This window comes from Oryzias latipes, chromosome 4 (assembly GCF_053564925.1).
Source record: "Oryzias latipes strain Hd-rR chromosome 4, Olatipes_Hd-rR_3.1".
In the NCBI taxonomy this organism is placed as follows: Eukaryota; Metazoa; Chordata; class Actinopteri; order Beloniformes; family Adrianichthyidae; genus Oryzias; species Oryzias latipes.
In genome coordinates, this window is record NC_136240.1 from 11,561,657 (window position 1) to 11,572,636 (window position 10,980).

A 10,980-nucleotide genomic window follows, 5' to 3' on the forward strand; every position below is an offset into this window, starting at 1 on the left:
AGATGACTCTCCAGCTTCTTCCAAACCAACCCCCAAAGTTTTGTTCCATTCAAGTTTTTTCCCTTTTCCTCCTAACATTATTTTTTCCTTTTTCTGGTTTATTTAAATCAGTCACTGGTGGGTAAAAACCCATCAACAGAGGAGCATTTGTCCCCTGGTAGGGAGGAGGTGAGAAATCAGCTGGTTTCTGCTCTCCCCCCCCTTTCATCCTGCCCCTGCTCGGTCTGCAGCCTGCTGTTGCAGGAGTCTGAGTCTCACAACTGAATTATCCTCCTCTTTTTTAGCAATCAGACATGCTTCTCTAGTTTTACTTTTCTGAATGCCATTCTTTATTTTTCGTTGCTTCATTTAAGCACAGTTTTGCACAAATTAATTCTTCACTATTTTTTTTGTTTCTTTTTTATTTTTTATTCTGTTTTTAATTGGTAACTGTTGAACTAATTCAGTACGTTCCCCTTAAAATCGTAGTTTTATCCCATTTTCTCAAGAATGTAGTTGAACCTGGATGAACCTCTTTCCATATGTTTTTAATCTCATGTTAATTCAACTTTTTTATTTGAATTCCCCATTTTTTTTTCTAATTTTTTTATTTACGTTAGTCACAGAGTGTGATCAGAACCAACAGAGAATTTCTCTCAGGACCGAATTTCACTCCCCGTGCAACAAGCTTCTAGGTCAGACCTATTGTCTGATCCGGTCACACGTTTAGGGTCCTCCCAGGAGCAAAACCCGTTTTAGACTCTGGGTCTTTTTCACCTAAAGCTTAATGAGATGAAATCTTGTTCTACTTCAACAAGCAGCCTTGTGTTAACACCGCAAGGTTTCCAGCTGCCCACTGCTTCGAACAAGTTCACTCCTTTCACACAGGCACACACATTCACACCAAAAAAAACTTTTTATTTTTATTTATTTTTAAATTTTAATAGGCCTTTTAGGGACTTGAACCCTCTTACGCGTTTTAGGCTGCAGGACTCGAACCCACACCTTTATACAGAATTCTGGACTTTTCCGGGACTCCAAACCCACATGTGTTTTAGGCAACATGACTTGAACCTGTCCCTGAGATTTCTGGGCCACTTCGGGGACTCGAACCCCTGAAAAAGCGCTTTACTTGCCTTGTCGTTGTGGTCTGACTGGTTAACGAATAACGTCAATCCGGACCCAGGGATCAGACCAGTCGATTGGCCGGCGTAGAATCCACTACGACGGACTTTCCTCCGGAGACCTAGTCTCACGGGCTGTGCACAGACTTCAATCGGCATGGTCCTCCCCCCAAAGACGCAGATATGTTGTCATCCGGCTCGAAGGACCAAAGAATGTCAGATAAATGCATCTAGACATTAAAGAAAAACACAATTATAAACAACAAACCACAACAAGAATCAAGTTTCTCATGCACGAGGGAGAGGAGCAAATGTGTTGGAAAAGGTCCAACACGTTTCTCTTCTCAAAGGTCTGCCTCTCCTCGTGCTGCTTTTATTAAGAACACAAGAAAGAGGTAACATTTTCAAGACAAAGAAAAAGTTCATTAGGGGGTGTCGTCAAATGACCCTTTTGGTTGGATTCTAAGTTCAAACAGTATCCCTTATCAGCTGAGGAGAGTGTGTCGTAAACCCCTCATCCTGGGTGGGGGATGAGAAGCAGATGACCAAACACACAACTGTTTTCAGAAAAGGTCAATCTGAGTTAACATTTAAAGACACGTTTAAACAAATACATTTAAACAATGATAACAATAAAACAATTTCCTTCACAATGATACAATTATTTCCTCTTGTGTGACAGTGTGACTGGTGAAATCTAGGTTAATCGTCTATCGATCCAGTGATTAAACTAACCTGCAACCACAGCAACAGTTGATCAATGTTTTGTTTGCTGTCTTCTACTGGCTATATTTAGTTTTTTCGTATCACTTTGGCATTAGCATCTAGGGATAAATATACTGCACAAATTGCACCAGAACCTGCATTACAGTTTGTGGCATTTAAGCAATTTAAATGGCTAATTGGGAACAAGTAAGAACTGTTAGGAATTATTGTAAGCCAAATGTACATAAATTGTATAGTTGCGTATTTTGCAGGTTGTTATTTCAACAATCATGTATGAAATAAAAATAGGTTTCGTGAGTATGTAGTATATTTGTAATAAAATGAGTTTGAACCTACTTTCTGGCACTAGTCACATTTCTCAGTGTATGCCAAGCCCAATCCTCTATAGATCCTTTTCTGACAGTGGTTCATGTCCCTGGTTTTGGTCAAAAAGATGCGTTCAGCCCTCAGATCTTCGTTGACAGAGTAGAGGGTCCTGCACACACTGTCATGGTCCCCCCGGGAGCTTCCACTGATTGGACCCAGCTGCAGCCATTTCCATCATCAACCCCACAGTATATCATAGGGCCGGTTTCCAGTATTCATCGCCAGATCGTTGCCAACTATGGTGAAGTACCTTGTCTCATGCTCGTCGTGTTCTAGTGAACTTCTGATTACTCCTGAACTTCCTACTCAAGCTATTATGTCTGTCTTTAGGACAAATCTCTGCAACCACCTCCTGCCTGGGTCCAGTTTCCACCTTGTTCATTCCAAGCCATCATCACGCCAAGCCCTCCAGCCTCGCCGTGCCACACGCCACACTCAACCACCGCTCCACCATGTTAGAATAGATTTATACATAAGTTATCCCATATTTACTCTGAACTTTCTAGCTGTAAAAGTGTATTACTTGTCTGAGGGACAGAGCCTGCGGAAGCAGGGCGGATCTTATGTCTGCATTGATCTAGGAAGCAGGAGTCCCCTTCTAACCTTTGACCTACCAGGATTACCCTGAAGCCACAAGCCACAGGAGCTGACAGATGACCCTTGATCTGCAGAAATGACCCTGATCTCCTGGGGTTAACTAAGGAATTTCCTGAGAATGGACGTTTCTTTGTGTTCTCATCATTATGAGCTGTGTGTGTATGTGTGTTTACAACCACCTCCTTGTATGCTGCATGTTAAGTAACGCCCAGATTGTAATAAAAGTGAGGAGGCAGACCTTTGTAAACTCAGAGCACACGGAGAATGGCTTGAGTACGTTCCTGTCTGCTCTCCTCGAGAAAAGATAAAATGAGTCTGTGTCCTTTCTTCCAGCTCAAATATAGTTGAGAAGTGTTGGTTTAGTTTTAGATCCAACATTTAATTGGTCCTTCGAGAGCCGGAGATCAATATACCTGAGATGTCCCGGTGAATCGGTGAAACTCCAGAGATTGTAAAAACCGTGGCCACAGTCAGATCCCATTTTTGGGCTGGTTTTTCTCCGGTTCCCTGGAGCTCGATGGTTGACGATACTCCACAGTTTGGGAGGAAGGACACTGTGACAACGCAGCCTGAGCAGTGAAGGTCCTGCTGAACTGTGAGTAGAAAACGTTTTCTTCGATTGGACGGCGGGGTCCATTAAATCCCGTGATTATTTGGCTTGGACGGCGGGGTCCATTTGAAAAGCCCGTGTTTCCTAAATTTGTTGTATAAACCCTGAGAATTCTAGACTCTATCAGGTACCGTGGTATTTTTCTAGGTGGTTGTGGAAATTTGTCAGATGTGTTCTGGCATTGTTGTGCTTCGCGACCTAAGGATCAATACGCACATGTCAGATGTGGTTTCCTGACTGGTTTCCTTAAAGACCTTCATTTTATTTTTATTTTTATCTCCGGACAAGCGCAAGCGTTGTGTGACTGGTGGATTGTTGTGAATGAAATGCACCGCTGTGAATGTCTGAATGAGAAGCGAATGACTGGCGTTTCTGTTGTTTGAATCATAATCAAGAGTATTTGAAAATTGTTATCATAAATAACTGAAAATGGGAAAAGGACAAAGCAAAGAAGGTGTCAGATCTTATAAAGAGGATGTTAATCAGTTTGTGGAAGATATGGAAAATTTGAGGAGATCATATCACCTAAATGGACAAGGAGGATGATATAGTAAAAAAGAACAGGGAATGAGTTACAGAAAATGGGAAAAGTGTGGTTTTGAGGATGTGGCAATGCAGAGGCAAGAGGGAGACAAGAGATATAAAGTAAAAAGAAGTGAAGAGCTGGTCATTTGATAAACTGTCATTTCTGATAAAATCTAAGTGGGACATCTTACTTCTATCTTGAAGTCACCCTCTTTAATGTCAAGTCTTGCGGAGATTTTGGAGGGCAGAGTTGAGTTAAATTTAGCTCTTGACACAATGATTGCATGGTAGAAAGGATTGTTAATTCCCATCACAGCATAGGTGTCCATAGCAAAACTGTAGGAGGAAGTCAGTTACATGAATGTTTACTCTATTAAGACATGAATGACTAATAAAAATGTTTATAACTAGAGTTCACCTGGGTCTGATTTCAGTCTCAAGCTTGATGTCTGTCTCCAGAAGGCGAGAGAGAGGAAAGTCTTCAGGCAGATGTGGCAACAGAGTTGGTTCGACTAAAGAAACCCAACAAAAATAAATATTAATTACAATTTTCCAAAGAAAATGTTCATTTGAAAGGGCTGTTTTTTAATGAGGCTACATTGACTTGCCCTCGCAAAGTAATTAAGTAAATCTTTTCATAGTCAATCATTTTGGTTGGGTTGGGTTGGGTCAGTATTTATTTTTTACTTACTTTTAACGACAGCTCCAGCCACAGCAGCAGAAAAAAGACTGAGCTGCACTGAAATACCAGTAGCAGTAGGTATTGCGCGTCGCATCTCAGTATACATCACAGGCATTGTATAGTTGAAACTGACACCAGAGAGTAAAAGAGTCTTCAGAGCTTTTACACCAAAAGCCTGAACAGAGGGACCACTGGCTAGCTGTAGAAGATGGAAGCGAATGGAAAGTTGATACACATGTGGTTTGTAAACCTATGTTAGTCATGAACTTTATTGACTAAGCTGTGTCATACCGCAATTGCCTGCTCAACCATGGGTTTATCGATGTTCGCAAAGGCAATCTCTTGTCCAAAAAGCTTGATATAGAAAGAAGCTAAGGGTTTGTTGTTGGGCAAGGACCTCCACTGAGAAAGCTGTGGAAAAGGATATAATGCTTCTAATGTGGGACATTTCACAGAGAATTTGTGCATTAATGACTTTAAACATACGGCCTTGATAACACGTTTCATCTTGGTGATCCTGTCACCACTTTTTAGAACTGAAGGGTTTTTCAGAAGGGTCTCTTGAAGTCCATCAGTTCTTACTCCAATCTAAAAAATCCAATGAGTAAAGTTAGGGTTAGAGTTGGTGTTAGGGTTAACTTTTTTGGTTTTAGCTTTCTTTTACCTCCAGAACATCAGCAGCAGCTCCAACAAAGAAGGCTTTGGTCTTGGCAACAACAGATCTTGGCAGGAATGTAGCAGCATCGTTGATGTAGAAAGCGGTAGCAGCAGCACCAAGCATAAAAGAGCCTGATGAAGTGTATAAAGAGGTTTTGTTAAAATAAAAAGATGGAAAAAATGAATTAGTCTCATCTTTCCATAAAAGCAATCTTACTGCTATAGGCTTCCCCATAGACAGCTTTGCTGTAACGTAAGCTCAGTCTGTCCAGCTTTGGACTCAGGATCTTCATGGCAACATTACAAGCTGCAGCTCTGTTAGAAGAGAGACAACTGATAAACATCGGTCCCAACATGTAAATAGACTTCTAAAAAATCAAGATTAGGAATAGGAATCATGATACTTACACTGATGGATGAATCATGGAAGCGCTCCTGCTCAGGGACTTCATGTGAGAGTATGTGAAGCTGGCAACCTGCAAATTCTCCTCTGACTTAACAGCATTGGCAAGGGTGGAAATCAGCGCCATTGAAGGATTGGTCTCAAACAGCACAATGCATGAAAGCATACGAAGCTCTGGGTCAAGAGCCTTGTCCATGTAGAGCTGAAGAGCCAGTTCCTGAACCTGTTACCAAAAAGAAATGAAACCATGAATTAGCTTTGAGATAAGGGGATGAGGGGGATATTTTAAAATAGTAGGTAATGCCCTTGAATTCACCATTCTTGGTTCTTTCTTTGCAATGTTCCTCAGAGCCATGATGGCTTCAATATGGACTGTGATTGGCAGAGAAGCAGCAGCAGTGCCGTGAATGGGCATAATCTTTGTGATTGACTTGAGGCTACTAGGGTGTCCTGCATTTCCCAAAACCTTCACATACAAAATGATGTCTTCTGTTTCGCCCTTAGAAACTGCCTCTGAGAGACGCTTCTGAATTGGCTGTAAGGGAAAAAGGAAGATAGGGGTTTTTCAGCACACACAAACACATTCATTAATCCTAAATAAAAAAATTGACAATTGAGATTACTTTTATATATTCGACAGGACAGACATCTGACTCTGCACAATATTTGGAAATCATTGTGCCGTATCCGAGGAAGACGATCTCACGTAGAACTGGGTTGGCGTTGAGTTTGCTGTCTTCTGTCAGGGTCTAAACCAGTGCAGATATTAAGTATGTTTCAAAGACTGTTTATACGTGCATATAATCATTTCCTCTATGATGTACAAACCTCAAACAGCTTGATGGATTCAGGGTTTGCTGTAACCATGTGAACAGCTGCAACCAAGGTTCTAACTGCCTCAGTAACACTTAAGTCTTCAGATGTAAATTTCTCCTTGATGAATCTGAGAGCAGCAGACGTTCCTGTGGCTGGAATAGCTTCCAAGAGCCAGAGTCTAAGAAAACATTAAACAATAATTTTTTTTCCATTTTTTATTTTTCTTCTTTGGCTGAGCAAAAATGTTGAACGTTTAATCACTGAAAGTTACCTGTGAGAAGGCGTATCTCTGTACTTGCTCCAGAATGCTTCCAGGTCTTCATAGCGGGCAAGACGTAAAAACTCAACCAATTCCAAATATTTCAGAGGAGCATGATCAGTGACTTTCTCTGCATTATGGGTAACTAGATGATTCAGAAGCTCCTCTGTCTAAGTTTTCAGAGAGAGAAATGCGTGTCGGTGAAAACCAAAAAGTTCCCCATGTCTAAACTTTTTCCTCTTCTTAGTATTTGAAGCATTTTGACTCAGTACCTGTGCCTGTTCATCAGTGACATTGACAAGCTGAAGTGGTGTCCACTCAAAGTCATTAGTGAACTCATACTTGAGAGATCCACGGTGATGATACTCAGCAGAAATTGGTGCAATGGAGGAATCCTGAATCTCTTGGAAGACGAAGGTTTGTCTTCAAGGTTTTGTAAAAAGCAAAAAATATATATCGGTAAATATATCGATAATATGATACAAGTGTATTTTTGATCTGTCTCACTATTTTTTTATTCTATCTTTATTTTGGCGTACTTGGTCTCTGTTTGAGCAGCCCCATAACTCTCAGAGAACGGTGAGAACTGGATAAGCTCATTTACATCTGCCTCCAGGATCATAACACCACTAAGAACTGGTTTCAGGGTGTATCTGTATGATGTTGAACCTCTTAAATTCTTGGATTCCTGCAATCACAAAATTCTTTTTTCCAGATTGCTATTTTGAGGATCTGTTTATGTATTGAAAGGGTTTTGAGCTTACCTGCTGGCACTTGTCGCATTTCTCTGTGTATGCCAAACCCATGTCTCTATAGACCCTTTCCTGACAGTGGTTCATGTCCCTGGTTTTAGTCAGGTGAATGCGTTCAGCCTTTACATCTTCATTAACAGAGTAGAGGGTCTTGCACACGCCTTGAATTCCAGTCTGAGAAACACAATAGCTTTTCAAATGAGAATCAAAATACTTCTTCTCGATGTTTAGAAGAAAATCTTTGGCTTTTTTACAAACCTCCTGGAGATCATAAACGTTGTGTGTCTTCTTGATGTTAAGCTGAATGATGTTAAGGACGGCTCTGTAGAAGTTCAGGACCAAATCTGAGACTCCTTCGGGGGCATAAACTTTTCCTACAACACCATTGCTGTATTCAAACTTGATGGGAATATTGAACTCTGGTGTAAATGCTTTAGGAATATTCCCAATTGATTCTGCATGTTCCTTTGGCCAAAAGCCAGTGAACTCTTGCATCATCACATCCTCAACCTACAATATGAAAAAGAAAACAACTTTTAAACAGGTCGTTTTCATTTGAAAATTAGTGTATTGTTTTTTCACTCCTAGCTATTTACCTTTAACATGTATGTGTTTTTGTCAAATGCACTTATGAGAAATTTGCAGCTGGCGTTCATCTTAGCTCTTGCCAAACCCTCCTCGGGTAGACCGTTAATGACGGACATCTCATACATATACACATACGTTTTGCCAGCAGAAAATTCAGGAAACACAGTTGCACCTAGATGTTGATAAACACATTCAGAAAAACTTAGATTAATTAGAATTTAGTTTGGAATTTTGATGTTGCAAATAGTTTAAAAAGCTTGTAGGAATCTCACCATGGTTGGAAGCTTGTCCAGCTGAATATAAAAAAGGACAATGTTACTCCTTCAGTTTCATGAAACCTTTTGATGTTTTTTTTAAAGATATTTCTTACTAAACCACAAGGCTATAGGTTTCTTTAGAAAATAAAAAGAACCAAGTAATCTTCTAAAAAGAAACACTTCTGATTGTACAGAGAAGTTATTAAAGTTGGAGATTAAGTTAAGAATAGAATTATTACAAGAAAGAAGATAAAAGAAACAAAGGAAATACAAAGAAATTCTTTGAAGAAAATGTGTAAGTTTTTGAGAAGTAAACTGATTCAAAAGCCTGATACATTAAAATGTTACAAAGGTTACATTATTTAAATTTAATCCTTTTAAAACAATTACCAATGAAGTTTTTTAAGTTGACTTCTTGAATAATAAAAACTAATTCATTAGATAAATAAACATGCTACCACATTGTAACAAATTATATCATCATCAGCACCATTAATCCTCATGCATTGTGATGAGTAGCTTAGAGTTGTAAAATCTTTAAAAGTTAATTTTAAATCAAACATGGTTTTAAAATCTAATATGTGCTAAAGTTATTTAGACATTAAAGAAAATGTCATTGACGAAGCATAAAACAAAATCTGAGACTTACCCACTAGGGCTAGAGACAGAGCGAGCACAACTGCTCTCATGGTTAAATGGGGCTGTGCTCACATTTGTGCTGGCCTTTTAAAGGGAAGCTCTGGTCTGAAAAAGGTTCTAGCAGAGCCCAGTTGTAAATCATTGCATAACTGATTGCTGCTTTGACATGACAAATGACCTACAAATTTTTGGAATATTGATGGAGAGGTTAAAAATGCTCCAATACGTTGAAATGTTTCACTAGAATGACAAAAAAGTGTGTTTTTTTCCTAGAAACCAATGACCCCCCCCCACCACACACACACACACATTTCACTGACAGAAAACTTGTTCTCGGTTGAATTTCATCACATTACTTCCAATGTGGGCCTATAATTTTTGACCAAGTTTCATGGTTCCTTCAACTTATCAGAAATTCGATTTCTTTGAATCTTAAGCTTTTGAGTTCTGAGTTTTTATTAAATCATTGAATAATATACAATGACTTGGAAAGTAATTTTCAAGGTCTTCATAAACAATGTGCAAGGGTTGCTTTTTTAAGTTAAGTTTTGCTGGTTTTGTCTTTTAGTTCATTGTCTTTTTAAGTTATACTGACTATTATCAGTTGCTCCATGTCTTGCCCTCTGTTTTGTGACTGGTTTTTCGTCGTAGTGGTTGATAGCTGATGTTTTTTTATGTTTGTAACTTTTGGTCGCATTTAACGTTTTCTCTAAATTTAATTCTTTCTAGTGTATTAACATCAGATATATCTGGCATAAATGAGGCTCCAGAATAGCAAAAGGCTCAGTCTGGCAGAGATATAAAGGCTATAACCTTATGTGTACTGGACTTGTCAAAATTTTTTGATTTTCCCTCTGTACATTGTCAGTCATCCAGGTAGATTCCATCAATTAGTACATAAAAAAGCTGTCGATATAAAGATAAAACTAGTCCTCTTGACTATTTTTCTTCCTCCTGGAAATCTTTTTTTTTTTTCCACCTGATTGTTTCTGAAACCCTCTTACTCATCTTTAGGCCACTGCAGCACTGTCCTTGTGTTCTCGATCTGAAAGTGATTTTCTGAAACATGAAAACGATGAAAACTTTTACTATAAACCTTTGTGAGAATTCACTTCAACTCATGCAGGAGGGCTTTGAATTTCTGTTTTAAATAAAAAATGTAAAGTCTCTGTGCCTATTTTAACCTTATTAGACCAAGGGAGGAGGGCAGGGGACTGCCAATGTTTTGTCTTTTAGCTGCTTAAATGAAAAAGAAAAAAGGAAGCACAGCAGTTTTATTGTATTCACATTTTTAAGTTCATCTTTGTTTCATCTCAGTAAAATGGTGGTTTCACCAAAAAAGAAAAAAGTTGAAGTTTAAAAGCAGGTTTTTTAGTCCACAATGCTTTTGTGTTACAGTATAAAAAAAACAACCATGACTTTCTTCTTAAACGGCTTAGAAAAAACGTCAAAATGGCATGGCAGATGGAATCTCTATTAAAACAAAGTCTCACATTGGTCTTTTGTAGAGCAACAGTCTTGTTCCCACAAGGGGGAAACGTCGACCCACTACACCCAGCGTACTTGAGATCGACCCAAAGCATTGTGTTGAGACAGCCTCAAAAGTGCATGTGGCATTTCATAGTGCCTTCAGCAAAGTGGATTTATAACAAAATTGTTTAAACCCCAACCCTAAGCAATTTTACATTTACAAAAAAATACTATCAAAATATAAATATGAAAAAAAAGCCCAAATTAAAAATAATGAAGTAATCAATAAAAGCCACGTGGAAGATAAGAGTTATATAAGTAAAATGTTTGTTTCCTTATGTTTAAATAAACGTTTAAACGTTTTTATGCCACGTGCATTTGGATAAAGTAAAAATAATGTAGTGGTTTGTCTTTTTTACTCAAAAGAATTGATCTTAGGAATATCTTTTTCACATTATGCAAAGAATTTTACAGTTTCAGTAACAGTTTGATTTTAAAATTGGTTTTATTCCTAACAGGTGATTTTTTTT

At 38.7% G+C, this 10,980-nt stretch overlaps 1 protein-coding gene across 2 annotated transcripts; it reads right to left on the reverse strand.

Moving 5' to 3' along the window:
* Positions 1-794: 794 nt before the first annotated feature.
* Positions 795-9,079, reverse strand: LOC101173135 (vitellogenin-1-like). 2 transcript variants are annotated; one of them, XM_020702291.2, is made up of 20 exons: positions 8,991-9,079; positions 8,357-8,377; positions 8,093-8,256; positions 7,755-8,006; positions 7,509-7,670; positions 7,284-7,432; positions 7,017-7,167; positions 6,757-6,914; positions 6,498-6,663; positions 6,293-6,418; positions 5,986-6,204; positions 5,675-5,892; positions 5,484-5,581; positions 5,274-5,398; positions 5,096-5,197; positions 4,901-5,020; positions 4,619-4,808; positions 4,346-4,439; positions 4,119-4,263; positions 795-1,333 (listed from the first exon to the last, which is right to left on the reverse strand). In XM_020702291.2, exons 1-20 carry the CDS (start codon positions 9,028-9,030, stop codon positions 1,232-1,234), a joined length of 2,802 nt encoding a protein of 933 aa, XP_020557950.2. In that variant the 5' UTR covers positions 9,031-9,079; the 3' UTR covers positions 795-1,231. The 2 variants fall into 2 exon arrangements, with proteins under 2 accessions (XP_020557950.2, XP_078801918.1); XM_078945792.1 differs by lacking the exon at positions 4,119-4,263.
* Positions 9,080-10,980: the final 1,901 nt, after the last annotated feature.

What these genes read in the sequence shown, in the direction of transcription:
- LOC101173135 (XM_020702291.2), bottom strand. Translation starts at nt 9,030, where the DNA reads ATGAGAGCAGTTGTGCTCGCTCTGTCTCTAGCCCTAGTGG. An exon ending in TGGTTGAGCAGGCAATTGCG is followed by an intron (nt 4,809 to 4,900) that starts GTATGACACAGC and finishes CATCTTCTACAG; the next exon opens with CTAGCCAGTGGTCCCTCTGT. An exon ending in GGCTGGAGCTGTCGTTAAAA is followed by an intron (nt 4,440 to 4,618) that starts GTAAGTAAAAAA and finishes GGGTTTCTTTAG; the next exon opens with TCGAACCAACTCTGTTGCCA.